The following is a 16,463-nucleotide window of genomic DNA, read 5'->3' as shown; positions in this document are numbered from 1 at the left end:
TAATTTCCATTGTCTTTGCTGGTATACCTAGAAAAGACCCAGTGAACTCCAGGCTTTGAGGTCAGCTGGTACCACAAGGAGAACTTCCATTCCCACATTCTGTACTTTTCAGGCCCTATAGCAGCACTGGAACAGCTGGGAAGGCACGCAACAGAGCTGAGGAACAGGCGTCTCAAAAATGCCTTTCCTTGTGGCATCCAAGGAATATTGCTATGAAGCTAGTACTTGGACATTTTCAGGAGCTGCAAATAAAGACATTTTCTTTCCATAGAATTCTGCTCTTCAGCACGTCCAATGGCAGTCTCCACATCCACTTTTTGGAGAAGGTTCTCTGCAAAGCAGATCCATAAACCTGCTACTTGGGTTTTGGTTTATAAAATAGATACTATCTTTAGGACAAGTGAGAAGAAAGGAAGTCTACCATTGTTGTCTGAGGGCTGAATCAGTTCTTGGGGACAGGGGCAGAGTCCACTCCGATTCCTGAACTGAAGTCCTGCAGCCGATCCATGAAGGAGGCACTCTGAAGGTGTTGGGGTTGGTCTTTCTGCGGTTGATCGGGGAACACGCCCCCTAACCCCTACTACTGATGCGGGCTTCTTGAACATGATGGACTAGGATCTGCTCCCGGAAGGTGAGCAGAGCTAGATCAATGGCATAAAGTTCCAGATAGATTTCTTGCGAGACTTTTGAAGCAACATCTCTTGGGAGACATGGAACTTTACGTCTGACAGCAGATTCCTGTGGGGTACTAAAAGTCCCATATCTTGTAGCAGATCTTGTGACCAATCATAGCAATGGCAATGCCAGACATGAAATCTTTGGAGGTGGGTATGACTAGTGATGTATGACTAGCGCAGCACCCTCTGATGAGATCTAGCATGAACACCTGACCATTCTAGAAAAGCTGGGCAAGGGGCTGCTCCCTCAATTCTCTCTGTGCATAGAGATCTGAGATCTTCCTGGATTATTCCTCCAAGAGGGACCATCTTGTACTGCACCACGCCCAGGATTATTCCGAAGTGCTCCAGACATTTTGTTGGGCTGAGAGAACTCATGCACACTGCTTTCTGAAGGAAGGCTGAGTGGGCTGAACATCCATCAGGACTTGAAGGCTCCTGTCAGGGGAATGGACAAGATGTCCTCCAGAAATGGCCCTTGTGCCTTATTGCCAGGGCCAGTACTACCTCAATCACAACTAGGTGGGCACTGAGAACTGTATTAATGGCAAAGCTGTGTTCTGAAAGTACAGATTGTAATAAATACAGCTATTTCCATTGGCCGACTACAAATGGGAAGACGCAGATAATCTTTGAAGAGGTTGATGGAAGCAAGAAAATCCCATTGATTTAGTGCCGCTGCTATAAACACTGGAATCCTGCAATGGTTTCCAAATATCTTGCTCAGCCATTTCAGATTCAGGACAGAGCACAGATCCCCAGTCTTGGGGGTAACCTAAAAAGAAATGGAATAAACACTAGTCTTGAAGAGCAAATTGCTGGAGACAAACCATGAAGGGATCTGAGGACTGGCCCAACGTGGCACCAGGCAGAGTTCTGTTCCTTTGTTCCTTTGGAGAACCAGCAGAGACCTGAACGTGGCCCCTCTTCTGAGAGGTGCTGCTTGACCTTGAATCTGGTAAACTTACAGGGCTATCTGGGTGGAAAAAACAAGGCATATTTTCTTCCCTAGTATTAGACAGGTTTTGGTTCCAAGTAAGGACTATTCGCAGCGGCTTTCCAAAGAGTCCGAGTCCACAAGAATACACGGGCTGGACAAGCCCAATGCTCTGGGTTAACCTCCCAATTGTACAGCCAAATATTCCTCTCAACCAGCAGAAAAACTTGCCATAGCTCTTGATTCAAACTGGACAGCATCCAGAGAAAAACTGACTACAAAAGCTGAGGACAGGCACATTTTCTAGAGACTATCCCTCCAGGGCGGGTGAGGATAAAAGGAGAGAGATCAGCTCAGACTTTTGGGTTGTCATTTTGTCACCAAAAACTCCAAGTCCTGTTGAGAATCTAACAGGATCTTCAGGTGATCCAAGCACTCGAATGTGCTCTTATTCACCTGGGCTACAAAGCTATGAAACTCTCTGGCTGCCCTGGCCTGTCTTGCTGCAACAACAGGGCCAAATCAGGGCTTCATCCATGTCAACGTCAACTGCCACATGAATCTTCATGATAGTCAGTCACTGGGAATAGATTACAGTGGCAACATCCTTTGGTCACCAGCAATCCTCTTGTGCCTTTACATTGGCCAGAGTGGGCAGTCTCTACACAACAGAATAAAGAGGCACAAATTAGATGTTAGAGAGAGGCAGAAACCAGTGGGAGCCTTTCAGTCTCCTTGGATTCCAACAAGAGACTATTCACAGTGGCTTCTAGTTGCAAAGCACACACAGCCACTGCAGTACTTCAGTGGAAAATTCTCAACAGGAGGCTCCAGAAAGAAGCTGCTAACTTGGAATTCATATGCTCATCTGATATTATCCGATTTGGAATGAATAAAGACTTGGGATGGTTATCTCATTACAACAAGTAACTGTTGCTCCATACAGATTTAGGTACACTATTCAGATCCATCCTCCTTTGCCAATCCAGCAGTGCTGGGGAATGGTCCACATCCACTCTGAATGAACAGTGGACTCTTGCATCTACTGGAGTAAGGCATGGTTCACAAAAGCTTCTGCTGCGCTAAACATTACTAATCTTTTAAGGTGCCACCAGATTCTGGTTTTATTTTGCCACTACAAACTTTGCACAGCCAGCCAGTTGGCTCTCATTTCCACCCGGTGCATGGCAATGTAATGTGACACACCTCGCTTTGGGAAATTGGCCTGCTGGGCTCACTTGGCAATAGCTCTTTTCTACTTCCTACCTCTGCCCTCCTGCTGTTTGTACCCTTGAGTGTAATGATCTCTGCCAATCAAATATTAAATTTCATGCATCTGATGAAGTGGGTTTTGGCTCGTGAAAACTTCTGCCATAATAAATGTGCTAATGTTTAAGGTGCCACAAGACTCTGTAGGTTATTTTAGTCATTAAAAAATTCATAAACTTCCTGTGCCTTGTCCGGATCAGAATGACATGCTTCACTTCTGCAGATCTACCAGAGACAAAAGAGTCCTCTGCAGGATCAATGTTCCTCTCACTGTAGCAAAGGAAAAAGACCTTTCCCTGCCTGAGCCTCTGGAGAGCCACCGACGGTTGTAGGGGCAGTTGATGGATCAAGGAGTAGACTTCATAGGAAAAACCTTGGCATGTTAACGAGCAGAAGTCTACAGCTGTGTTCTTTGGTTGTGCCAGAGGGGTCTTGGTTCAGTGGTAAAGCAAGGGCTTTGTATGCAGAAGGTCACAGGTTCAATTCCCAGTAGGTCGCAGGTTCAATTCTCCTTTCCTTGACGGCAATGATGTGCTAAGTGGAGCTGTGGTCTGATTTGGGAGAAGGCCTCTTCATACAGTCATATGTTATGGAGGCAAGCTATGGCATCCAGAAGAAGCACTAATGGTGTCTCCAACTCCAGCCCCACTTCAGGGCTTCTAGTTGCAAAGCACACCCTCCAAGCTAAATTGCAGTGCAGCACACCCCCTCAGCCAGGGTTGATACACCCCCTCATCCCTGCCTTGTTGCACTGCAGGAGCTGCGTCCCACCGCCCTCCACTTCTCTGGCACCTTGAGCAAAACCAGTGCCCCAAGCAAGGCACAACTGCTGGGATCACCTGTGCCCTCAGGCTGGCCCTGCCCCAGGCCACCCCCCGTATGAAAGACTTACCGGGGCTCCTTTCTCACCAGCAGGGCCAGGTGGCCCTTGGGGCCCAGGCCTCCCTGGGAGACCAATCGGGCCAGCTGCTCCAGCAGGACCTCGCTCGCCAGGAGACCCCTGCAAGGAAAGTTGAAGAGAACAGGTAGAAGATCAGAAGCTGGAGAAAACATGTGAGGAGAAAGGGGTGCCGAAAGCTCGACTACCTCCATAGAGACCCAGAGATAACCATCCACACAACTATCCACATGCAGGAGCAAGCAGGGGGAGTATCTCAGGGGAATTCCACTCTCCTCTTTGTGTTGCTAACTCCAAAATTTAGGAAATATTGGCCCTGGCAACGCCATAAATAATGGTTTTACCATGGCTTCCATAGGAGAAACCTCTGAGCTGTAGTTTAGTGAGGGTGCCAAGAACCCCTCTGTTAGCCATCGTTATCCTTTTTGCCCACAGAACTACAATTCTAAGGGCTCCCTGAAAGGAGGGGATTACCATTAAGTTACTCAGAGTGGTTGTGCCCCAAGAGGTTGATGGAAACAGTTGAGTTAAAATAAGCTACAGAGAAACCACATGTGTGGTCCTTGCTCCTCAGGCCATTAAGGGCATGCTTCACAAAACTGAAGTTGGTGGGGATAGTGGGGAAAGCTGAGGCCCGTTCTCACATGCAGCAGATGAAGTGGTAACCCCCGGTTGATTTTGAGACTGGGGGTGGGAATGAGTGATTGAAAGCTCTTCCATAAAAAAATGTCCCTGCTGCAGGAAACCCCAGGTTTAGTGAGAAGATTTTAGGCAGGAAAGGCTTTTACTTACTGCTGGGCCAGGGGGGCCAGGTGGACCTTCATTGCCTTTCAGTCCAACAGGTCCCTGCAGGGCACAGAAAAGAAAGAGGTAATCATTCAATTACAAAAAAAGAAATACAAACAACATTGCACAGAGAGATGCTGCCAACAGGATGCGTTAAACAAAGCGTGGCTTACAATGGGGCCAGGAAGACCTCTGTCGCCGGGGAAACCTCTCAGACCAGGTGGACCATCTTTTCCTGGAAGGCCAGCAGGACCTGGGTCACCCTGCAATGGGAAGTTCCAAGGTCAGATTCAGCAGACTAAGCGGAAGCATCCCAGCCACCCAAAAGTCATTGGATGGACCATTCATTCGACAATACATCGACCATTCATTCGTTTGTCCATTCATTCATTCCATATATTTTACTTCTGTTTACTTTTTGGCTGAAGTCTTCCAAGTGATCACAGAACAAATATAAGATATACATTTATATATATTTTAACTACTCACCTAATTTCACATTAAAACAACATAACAGTTTAAAAGAGCAGCCCCCAACAGCCCAAGGTAAAAAGATCTTCCGTGGCTATTTGAACAGTGTGTTTCTGAAGAGAAGAAACCCTTTAAGTTAACAAGGGTCTTGGCTTTGTTGGTGGTGGCATCATGAGACTGAAGCATCAATCATTCTGGCCTCCCCAAGGGAAAAGTCTTTTAAGAGATCTCTAAAGGGAAGGAAGGAAATATTGGAGGGAGGTGTCCAGTGGGGTGCCGCAGAGCTCGGTTTTGGCCCAGTACTTTTCAATATTTTTATCAATGATCAGGATGAAGGAGTGGAAGGGCTGCTCATGAAATTTGCTGATGATACCAAATTGGGAGGAGTGGCAAACACCCAAGAAGACAGAGATAAAATTCAACAAGACCTGAATACTCTAGTGGGAAGTTGTGAACAGGATGCAATTCAACATAGGTAAGTGCACAGTATTACATCTGGGCCACAAAAATGTGAAGCACAAACACTGGATGGGAGATACACTTCTGGGCAGTAGTATATGTGAAAGAGATCTTGGAGTAAGAGTGGACTGTAAACTAGATATGAGCAGTCAGTGTGATGCAGAGGCAAAAAAGGCAAACTCAGTCTTGGGTTGTATCAAAAGGGCCATTTCATCGAAATCGCAGGAGATCATAGTCCCTCTCTATACTGCTCTGGTCAGGCCACATCTGGAGTATTGTGTGCAGTTCTGGAGGCCTCACTTCAAAAAGGACGTGGCCAAAATCAAGAGGGAGCAGAGGAGAGCGACAAGAATGATCAGGGGTCTGGAGACTGAGCCCTACGAGGAAAGGCTGAGGGCCTTGGGAATGTTTAGTTTGGAGAAGAGGAGGTTGAGGGGGGACATGATTGCTCTCTTTAAATATTTGAAAGGCTGTCATTTGGAGGAGGGCAAGGAGCTGTTCCAGTTGGCAGCAGAGGATAGGACTCAAAGCAATGGGCTTAAATTATATGCATATTAGGATATTAGGAAAAGCTTTTTCACGGTCAGAGTAGTTCAAAGGTGGAATCAGCTGCCTAGGGACTTGGTGAGCTCCCCTTCACTGGCAGTTTTCAAGAAGAGGCTGTATGAATATTGGTCAGGGATGCTTTAGGCTCATCCTGCATTGGGCAGGGGGTTGGACTAGATGGTCTGTATGGCCCCTTCCAATTCTGTGATTCTGTGAATATTCTGTAGCTCAACCCCCAATCTATCAAATAAGATGTCTGCTTTTTGTAAAAACTCTTGCCTCATTCTTTAATGATTCTTCCAGTTAGCTCCTGCAGTACCTTTCCTTAACCACAGACAGCCCCTGGTGGCCCAAACACATTGCCCATGCAACCACGCACACACACCTTTGTGCCTTCTTTTCCAGCCAGCCCAGGAAGGCCCTGTTCACCTGGTGGCCCCGGAGGTCCTGGGTGGCCACGTTCGCCCATTGGGCCGGTCTCTCCAGTGGGACCCTACAAAAAAGTCAGAAGAAGGGTGGGGAGTGCACACAGAAGGGTGATGGATATTAGATAACTTCAGAAGATTATTCTGGACCTCCCAGATTGAATTCACAAACAGATTAAAGGAGGTGTGCCATTTGTATCCACTAAATTTTCAGGTGCCAGAAGCCTTCCACGGGATATGATACTTAGGATGGGAGAGAAATCCCATTTTGCCTGCACAAAACTACAGTCATGCAGATTATACCCATTTTGCCAAGCGGAAGAAACATCAGTAAAGAACGTATCTAACTAAATCTGTGACACCATGGGTGGAGATGCACATTAATTGCTAGGACAGTTAACAATAAAGTCATCCTGACCTCTGGTTGACCTGAACCCACTAGTCTCTCTGGCAGTGTGGTAGACAGTCAGATACTGGCATAAGATTTAGCAATGGGGTACAGGAGTGCCCGTTTCAAAATGTCAAAGAAAAATCTTTCCTGAAGGCTGGGGCAATGTTAAGCGTATGAACAGTTTCAGGTGGGAAGCCATGTTAGTCTGTAGTAGACGAGCAAGATTCAGATTCAGTCGCAGAGACCAACTCTCTAAGGTGCTACTGGACCCGAGTCTTGCTCTTCTCAAAACAGACATGGCAGGCCTCCAGGCTTGCACTGCCACTTGTTCTGGGTTGATATCCTGGCCCTTCATTCTTGGGTTGCAGTGGCTGAGTGAGAATGAACTCTGTATGTTCTCAAGGCTTCTTCCCTGTATTCCAACTTCTTTAAAATGAAGGATGTGGTCATTAATGGCTTGGGGTCTGAGCAGCTACAGGCAGCAGCGGGGCACACAGTCAGGAGAGTCTGTAGGAGATTCTTTGCGAAGTCCAAAATGTCGGGCGTCTTTTCTCTATGGTTTTGTATTGAGGCAACCGCCCTTACCCTTGTTTAAGATGGCCTACTTCCATTTTCCTTGAAGCCGCAGCTTTGCCCTCTTCAAAAATGGTGATATTCCACTTCCGCTGCTTACAAGCCACTCTCGCCAAGCTCTTTATGATTCTGACGCACTTCCTGTTCCTCTCCGTTTCACAGCAGTTCTCGCGATATTAAAACTTTCTCACAGTCCGCTATCTCTCTCTAGCCGCAGGTATGTAAACAATAAAAGTTTTTCCGCTCTAACTTTTCTTTGCAATGTCACTTTTTAATAATTTATTTGCCGGAGTTTTCTCAGTTATATATCAAGTCTTTTGCAGTTTTCTAGTTCTCTTTGTCACTTTATTTCTTCTTATAATCAGTCCCGTAATGAGAGATAGCAATCTTTACCTTCTTTGATGTTTCTCTTGGGTTGTAATCGCTGCTTCGATTATCCAATCGATTCAGGTTCCCTTCTTAGTTTGCTGAAGCTTGGGCATGTAGGTCTTATGCCAAAATTTGACTCCAAAGTCGCTGCAGAGATCTTGGCAATCTCTCTTCGGGTGGGACCTCAAGGGTGGATGGGGGCTCGTTACGTAGAACCCCCCTTACACCGAGATCAACGCGCCTTCAAGGTCTTGAGCGAACTTGCCTGTTCTCCACCTGAGAACAGGGGGCTACGAGCAGTTTGCGCCCCTCCAGCCCTACAAACAGCGACTTGGACAGCCCAGCTCCCTGAGCTGCATTAGACCTTCATGGATCCCAAACTGGAAGTCTAAGTTAAGTAGCTGCTGAACTTCACTCTCAGGGGAAAGGAGCATGCCAGCTTTAGGGTGCTCTACACACGTCTTCAGTATCTTTGTTTGCTAAGTGCACCAACCATCATTAAGGCACAAAAGGCAATTTCTAAACATTAAGCCAGTGCCAGGTTTGGGCTGGGAAGTGCTCCGAAGGGTGTTGTAGTGGGCCCTACTCTTGTGAGATGAAATTGTGATGGTGATTATTCAGCACTGGGGCTAATGGCACAGCCGCTGCCGGGAATGGCAATTCCCAAGGCACAGCTGTTGCATTCTGAACACGCTGCTTAGCAGCACTGCAGAACTCATTATACTGCTTGCCAGGTGGAGCCAGGCAAAGAGGAGCAGTATGATGGGCTTGAGACCCAGGGGAGACGTGTAGCAACTGTCTCTCATCCAGTTTTAGAGGCTGGAGATCTGTAACAGAAGAATAAAGCTGAGAAAGGGGTCCTATGATGCCCCATCCCTCATATTAACCTTCTCAGTCTCCACCCTGAGCAGAAGTAGGAGAAACACAACTTCTGCACAAGAGGGTGAGAGAGGTAGACACTGCCTCCCCCCCCCTCTCCTTCCTGGGAATTTGTACAAACTACTGGAGGCTACTGGGGAAGAAGGGGCAGGACTGCTGCCCTCCCACATTCCAGCCAGTTGCCAAGCCCAGGCACCCTACTGGCAGTCCCTGGCCCATCCTATCTATACATCCTCTAAGGAGCCTTACACTGGAGGAAGAGCCACAAGTCAGAGAACAGCTAACGCCTGGAGGAAGGCTTCACACTTCACACGGTAGACTGGGAGGACAGGGGTAGGATTCCCCTGATTTCCTGGGTCAGGGAAACAGTCAGAGTCTGGGCTCCCTTGTGAGCCCCCCCCCCCCCGGCTTGTCCCAGCTGCCTCTGCCCCTTCCCCACAGCCTTCCTGCTACCTGCTTGCCTCTTCATTCCAGACCATTTTCAGCTGCATTTCTGCCCTTACCTTGCCCAGCCATCAACTGCCTCTGCCCTGATCCCCCTGCCCGCTTTCAGCTCTCAGAGGGCTCAACTACCCTTGGTCCAGATCTGATTGAGAGCACAAGAATCAGGCTGCTCTACTCCATGGTTTGTATTGTAATGAAAGGTAAGCAAGGTTCCTGGATCATGTCTTCACAATGTGCTTGTAACTGAACATCACGCTAATTACGTTTTAGCATTTCCAAACATAATTTTACTAAGCACTCAGCTTGTATACCTCAGAAGCTAGACATAAACAAGTATTTACCCAGTGATATAGAATTTACTCTGCCATTAACCTGACAGGGCTTGCTAATTGCAAGATAATTGAATAGCTGGCTGTTCTCCCATATAGCAGCAAGGAGGAAACTGACAAATGAATCTGGGTGGATTCTGGAGGCACCTACCTGTGGTCCAACAACTCCTGGAGGCCCAGGGGGACCAGTCTTGCCTTGGAAACCCTGTAACAGAAGAATTAAGTCTTCACTTAAAAAGCAAAAAAATCACGGCACTTTGCACAGAACATAATGATCCAGCTGACCTGACAGCCTCTTTTTGATAAGCTTATTTATCATCTTTGAAAGGATAAGAAATCCCAAAGGACAATGAATGAGGTTACAGGGCATGCCTGTACATTTACAGGGAGACAAATAAAAAGTGACTGCACGAGGCCTGAAGATTCAGCTGCTACAGGAAAGATGAATCCATGAGGAAGCAACTGAAAAGACAGGTTAGGGCTGCAGGTTTTATCCGACTGTTCAGGGGAGGACATTGAAAGCTTTTCCAGGATTCCTTGATGCAAAGATCAGTAACGGCAGACAAGCATTCCTCCAAAGACAGCTTACCCACCATAGGACACACATTTCTAAGAGATGTTCAGCAGTTGAAGTTAGGAACATAAGAAGAGCCCTGCTGGATCAGACCAGTGGTCCATCTCGCCTGGCATCCTGTCTCAGACAGTGACCAACCAGCCGCTATCTTGGGCCCACAACAGGGCATAGAGCCTGAGTCCTTACCCTGAAGTTGTCCCCTGGCATCCACAGCTTCACTGCCTCTGAATGGGGTGGTTCCCTTTAGTCAACATAATTTGTAGCCACTGATAGACCCGTCCTCCATTAATCTGCCTGTCTGTGGCCATCACTACTTCCTCTGGCAGTGAATTCCACATTTTAATCACTCGTTGTGTAAAGAAGTGTTTCCTTTTCTCCAGCAACAATCTACTACCCATCAACATCACTGGATGCCTCTGAGTTCTAGTACTACCCCGCACCTATATATATTCCTCTATCAAGCCCCTCATTAGTCATCTCTTTTCTAAACAGAAAACCCCCTGATTCTTCAGCCTCTTCAGGTGTCCAGTCCCCCAATAATCTTGGTTGCCCTCCTCTGTGCTTTCTCCAGCTGTGCAATGTCCTTCTGAGATGTGGTGACCACAACTGCATACAGCATTTACCTTTGTTTAACACTCACAATCAGGCTGTGAGCCAATCAGGGATATGTTCAGATTGCATCCAGCAACTCAGGCAGCTACCTGTTGATCAGAAGTCAACTCATAGCTGATCAGGGAATCACCTGGGAGTCTGAGTCTAGTCTATTACACTAATCTATTGCACTACCACCACCTCAGCAAAATAGCTACACAGTAAAGCTGCAAAAATGAGAAGAGAAAAAGCTCATTTCTCCCCCTGCCTTCCAGCTAGCACGGACAGAAGCAATGCTTTTAATGTATGCATTGCAGAAGGGAGAGAAGAAAGAGCTTTTTCCTCTCCTTTTCTCTGCAGTCCAAGCAAACAGCTTGTGCTGGAGAGAAAGAAAATCCGCCGGGCATCTGATCAGCACCCCCTTCCCATTCAATTTACCGAGCACAATTTCAACAGCAGGAGATCAGAAGCCAACTCCCAGCTGACTGAAGAGCCTGCCTGAGTTCCTACAATGCTAGTGGTGGCAGCAGCCCTTATATGACAAAGGAGCAGGTGAGTGCTTCTCAATAAACTGGTGAGCTGAGGCCTCCCAGCTGTCTTCAGATCCCATTCACACGGCTTCTGTTCTCTTTTTTTATGGGAGAGAAGTGGCACCAGTGGGCCCACCATGCAAGCAGACTTTACTGTGGCACCGTGGGCTGGCACACTCTTTGAGATGGTGATGGTCGCTCCTGTTGACTGAGGGTTGCTGACTCTGGAAACAAGCCTCCACTCCCCTTCCTGTGCTCTCCTCAGCAGTGGTCAGGTAGCTGCACCTACTGCCTCTGACATGCCCACCAAGCCCCCGTGGACAGGGCCTGTGGACAGGACTCATGAGGCCTAACTGGCTTATGCAGGACAGAGGAGATACAGTTCAGAAGAGGTGAACCTGACACTATTAATAAAGACTGGGGGCCACCACACTCATAGAATGGAGGGAATTTCAGACTGCGTAGGGCCAGGGGGGCATGCAAGGCTTAGTGCAAGCCCATTAAAGGTAGCTCAGCAGTTCTGCTTGTCTTCAGCGGAGCATCTGGAACCCAGCAGGATCTCCAACTACGCTCACCCAATCTTTGAATTACAAGGAAAGGTCCAGGATGTAAAGGCCTGCGTGTTTTCTGGAACGGAATCCATCCACGCAGCACGCTCACAAGGCAGCAGCAATAATCAAAGATCTGTTGATCACTAAAACGAACAGCATGTAAGGCTGAGGTGTTTCGCTTCCTCTTGGTTTCCCCTCATGGCAGAAACAGCAGAGGAGGCCCACAAGGGGCATTTGGCGTGGAGCTGCCGTGCTGATTTCAGATGAGGAGCAAAAGATGAAGAAGAAAGAAGAAAGAGCTGCGTTTTATTGGGCAAACTGGCAGGCTGGAAGAACTAAGGCTTACAAACACCACAGGGCTTTACAGCAAATATTGGTGCTAATTACGAGTGCAGGAGGCAGAGCCACCCAAAGGCCACGGATCTCAAAGTACTTACAGTTTCCCCTCTCTGTCCCGGGTGGCCAGGCAATCCATCTTTCCCGGGTGGACCCTAAGGAAGAAAACAGAATGCTGAAGAAAACCAGCTGCACCTCCAGCACGGTTTTGCTCATGCCCTGGTGGCCCAGGTGAGAGCTGGACTGGCTGTACCACAGCAGGCCAGTTGGGAGACATATAGGGGAGATCTCTCTAGTTGAACTCACCGGAGGGCCTTTAGGTCCAGGAAATCCAGTGGGCCCTTGAGGCCCTGGAGGACCCTTAGAGGGAAGCAAAGAGGGACACTGTTAGGAGGTAAGGCTGGAGCAGGTTACCTTCTTTTGGAGGATGTACTGTTAAAGAACAACAACATGGTCTCGAGCCCCTGTAGTCCTAGAGTTGGAAGAGCCATCCAATCTCTAATAGCTTGGCTTTTTAGAAATGTTAATTGGCTGTTCTTAGCATGTTTTATCAATCCAATATTGATTAATTTTCACTTAAATTTTAGACTACTTCTCCCTGAGTGGTTGTTATTTATCCTAGTTATTTGCTTATCTCTGATGTATTTCATCATACCAATTCTATTGATTTATGATAGGATTTATACCTAAGTTTTCCACCTCAGCTCCTCCCTTTCCGCCTTACTCAGAGAGTAATGATTCTTGGAAGAATCATGAGGAATTCCCACCAGTCCTCTCTGCCTCCTCTCCACTCCACCACTTGTAATCTTCCCCATAAGAAGAATTCCCAGGATGATCTCCTCTTCACATATCTGAAGAAGTGAGGGGTGACTCACAAAAGCTCATATTGAAATAACCACTGTCAGTCTTTAAGGTGCTGATGGACATCATCATCATCATCATCATCATCATCATCATCATCATCATCATTATTATTTGAATTTCACATAGCACAATCAATAATAAATAAAGATCACATGTTATCATTGATTGGCCTTGCTGTGTTGATACAAGTTTCCACCAGAGACCTAAGTATCAGCCAGGTATCGGTGTAATATGTACGCTGTTCCAAGTAATGCCGTCTTTTGCAGTTCTGTAGGTGTTACATCAGGAAGCTGCAGTTTTTCCATATAAATTGCAAAGTTTATTATTAATTATTCTAATCTGTCGTCCCTGCTAATTGGCTCAGAATGGAATACAACATATATAAAATACATAAAGCTATTAATTTATAACCAGATAAAAACATCAATAAATATGTAATACAATTTCTAAAAAGACATCAGCACACATACTGCACAACCCAAACAGCAACCTGTGGGGCCAGATGGCCAGCTATCAGATGTTAACAGAACTTATGTCTATTTTTCACCCTGCTCCACCTCTCGCCTGATGCAGGAACCACAAAACTACAGCATCCCTGTCAGATGGATATTTCGCCACTGACCATCAATGGGCTTTGAGTTTACACAGTGTAGACCTCTCCACAATGAAAGCACAAAGAATCGTTCATGCAATCTTCACATGGGAAAATGAGAAGTACTTTGCTGGATCAGCTAAAGGCCCAACCTAGTCCAGCATTCTTTACGATAATCTCAACAAACAATTAAACTCTTAGTGGCCCTCTGGAAATTGGCCACGGTCTATTTCTGTGCCTCCCTGGGTAAAGCACCAGGACTGTGGCAACCATGCCAACCCAGGGACCAGATGCGATCCTCATGCTCATGTCACTACTACGGACAGCTGAAACCGGCTTCCTATCATTTGAGTGCAATTTCCTGGAGACACATTCTGTGCTTCTGACGGCAAACTGCAGTCCCCAGCTCAGGGCAATCTTGTGGTATCACTCACCTCCCTGTCTGCGCTCCTGGAATGATGGGACAAGGATCAATCAAAACTGAATGTATGCAAAATATTCAAAAGTCCACTATATTTCCAGGTTTGTTAGTCAAATTTTGAACTTGAGCTTGTGGACAAGCGGTTTCTGGTGGTCCCTGGCCCGAGGGACATTCAGCTGGCTTCAACTAAGGCTGTGGCTTTTTCTGCCCTGGCCCCAGCCTGGTGGAACGCTCTCCCAGTGGAGATCTGGACCCTGCGGGACCTTTTACAGTTCCGCAGGGCCTGCAAGACAGAGATGTTCCACCGGGCCTTTGACTAGGGGCCAGCCTTTTGTCTCCCATTCTGACTGCCACACCCTCCTTTTGCAGCTGCCCTGGAGTTACATCATGGTGGTGCCCGTGGTTTATAGTGATCCTGTAGTAACTTGATTTGTCTGGTGGCACCTGAATTTTATACTATCTGGATTTTATACTATCTAATGTGTTAATAATATTTTTATTGTATTTTAACAGTATATTTTGTTGGAAGTCTTCCTGAGCCCGCTTACGGGAAGGGTGGGGTATAAGTTGAATAAAATAAATAAGTTAACCATCTGAATTCAGATTCTGCAATTTTATCTTGAAATTTGGATGTTTTTATGATTTGCTGGAATTATTTATTTTTTTTAAAGATTTTAAACATTTTAAAGCTGCCTTTCCAACCAACGTATGGTCCCCAAGGTGGTGAACATTAAAACAAGATAAACACATGCATATAAAACAATGAAAAGCAAATAAAACAAAACGCAGCATGTAGCAAATTCTAAATAACACTGTATGCCAAATGTCAAATGTTAAAAAGCACCAGGCATGGGATGTCCAATCATCGACATCAAAGACTCAGCAAACATAAGCAAATATTCAGAGAATATCTGGAAATTTGAGATTCTCACAAGAGAATCTGGGGAGCACATTCTCTCCAGGCCGTGTGGGCCTGAGGGGAGGGGCAGACCCCTCTTCTTATGCGCAGCCACCCTCTTCTCCCTATAGCCCTTCAGGGTCAGTCCTTGCCATGACTTTGGCAGACTCTCCCTCCTTGATGCAAACTTGATGTTGAGGGCTTTCTGAGGATCATTTTGGCCAATGTTGCAGCCAAAGGCACAAGCACAACCTCACCAGAAGTCCCCCCCCCCCAAGCCTGGTTTATCTTACCCTTTCGCCTGGAGGGCCCGGCGGACCGTCCCCACCAGAATTGCCCTTTAAGAAAAAAAGAAAAATTAAAACATGGAATAACCAACAACTCTAAGATAGGAAAATCAATATGAATGAATTGCACAGAGCTGAGACAGGCTACAGGGAGCCAAGAAGAGCCTTTGAGCCTTCTCTCAAGTAGATTTGTCTTCTGTAACTTTTGCAGGGGGTCAGCTCCTTCCTGAAGCTGCCCCAGCTGTTTCTGATACAAGTAGCCAAGGTGCTGGTACAGATGAACAAACAAACAGCAACAGAAGCCTTTATCTCCTACCTGTATCCATCTATACTTACCAAATGAGGGGACCATTTCAAATATCTGAGAAAATTGACTTCAGCCCTTATATTGCAATTTATGTGCAATGTTTTTCACTGATGAGGAGTCACAATCCAGGACTGAACTGCTTTGCCAGTTCAGACCAAAGATTGATATAGTCCGGTGTGGTGTGTCCAAAAGCAGCCTGCCACATGTCTCCAGGGAGTCCACAAGCAAGGCATGAAGATTTACCCACAGCATCTGCTATCCAGAGGTATCTGATATCCAGACTGCTTCTTTACATGGAGGTTCACTGAGCTACTGTGGCTAAATACATTGCAGAATGCAGCTGTTCTACAAAACAGGCAAAGTTGTTTGCTGAAAGAGCTTAGAAATCAGTGAAACCAACATCTGTCAAACTACAAAAGATATCTGCCAGACCTCAAAAGGCAAAGGAACGGCCTACCTGAAGAGGTCAGGAAAGCTCCCACTTTCCTGGATTTCCACAAATGATGCAAAACTGAATTATTCAAGAGGACTTTTTTACTCAGATAGGAGGGCTGTACTGTAAGGAAGTGGTCTCAGATGGATGCATCAGTAGAGGGATAAGGACTGTAGACTATGTGCTACTGTGTGCTACCTGTTGCTATGGGTATGGTCCTATGGAGTAGTTCTAGGTTGTTTAATGTTGTTTAATCCACCAGTCTTAGAATTGCTTATGCCCTGTTCCAGAATTTCTACAACTCTGTATTAGATTTCTGTTGGTCTTAGCACACCAGAATTTATAGACCCTATTACATTGTTCTTGAAATTGACTGTAGTAATTCACATTGTGTAATCCACCTTGAGCCTCAGTGTAAATAAATAAAGTGGGTTTGGAAGGGGCAAAGGCTCTCTTAGCCTCTTCAGACCTATAACCCGCCACAGCTACAGAGCAAATTTAAACTGGGCAAACTGCATTTCAGCCATCAAGTGTGTGTTATCTCCCACCAACCACATTATTAATAGTACCACTTTGGGAATAACATCCAGTGTTAAATTAATAACAATACTATTTCTCTGCCAGTT

At 46.4% G+C, this 16,463-nt stretch overlaps 1 protein-coding gene across 2 annotated transcripts in view; it reads right to left on the bottom strand.

Annotated features, from left to right (window-relative positions):
- Nucleotides 1-16,463, bottom strand: part of COL5A1 (collagen type V alpha 1 chain) — a 404,609-nt gene that overhangs the window by 67,418 nt on the left and 320,728 nt on the right. For both annotated transcript variants that reach the window (XM_054997811.1, XM_054997812.1), the window contains exons 35-42: nt 15,104-15,148; nt 12,342-12,395; nt 12,137-12,190; nt 9,605-9,658; nt 6,429-6,536; nt 4,741-4,830; nt 4,574-4,627; nt 3,776-3,883 (exon numbers count right to left, since the gene is read on the bottom strand). In XM_054997811.1, the coding sequence (XP_054853786.1) occupies nt 3,776-3,883; nt 4,574-4,627; nt 4,741-4,830; nt 6,429-6,536; nt 9,605-9,658; nt 12,137-12,190; nt 12,342-12,395; nt 15,104-15,148 (567 nt within the window). The remainder of the gene's footprint in view (nt 1-3,775; nt 3,884-4,573; nt 4,628-4,740; nt 4,831-6,428; nt 6,537-9,604; nt 9,659-12,136; nt 12,191-12,341; nt 12,396-15,103; nt 15,149-16,463) is intronic.

The sequence above is a fragment of the Eublepharis macularius genome, chromosome 14 (assembly GCF_028583425.1).
Source record: "Eublepharis macularius isolate TG4126 chromosome 14, MPM_Emac_v1.0, whole genome shotgun sequence".
Taxonomy (NCBI): domain Eukaryota; kingdom Metazoa; phylum Chordata; class Lepidosauria; order Squamata; family Eublepharidae; genus Eublepharis; species Eublepharis macularius.
This window is presented reverse-complemented; position numbering and strand designations above follow the sequence as displayed.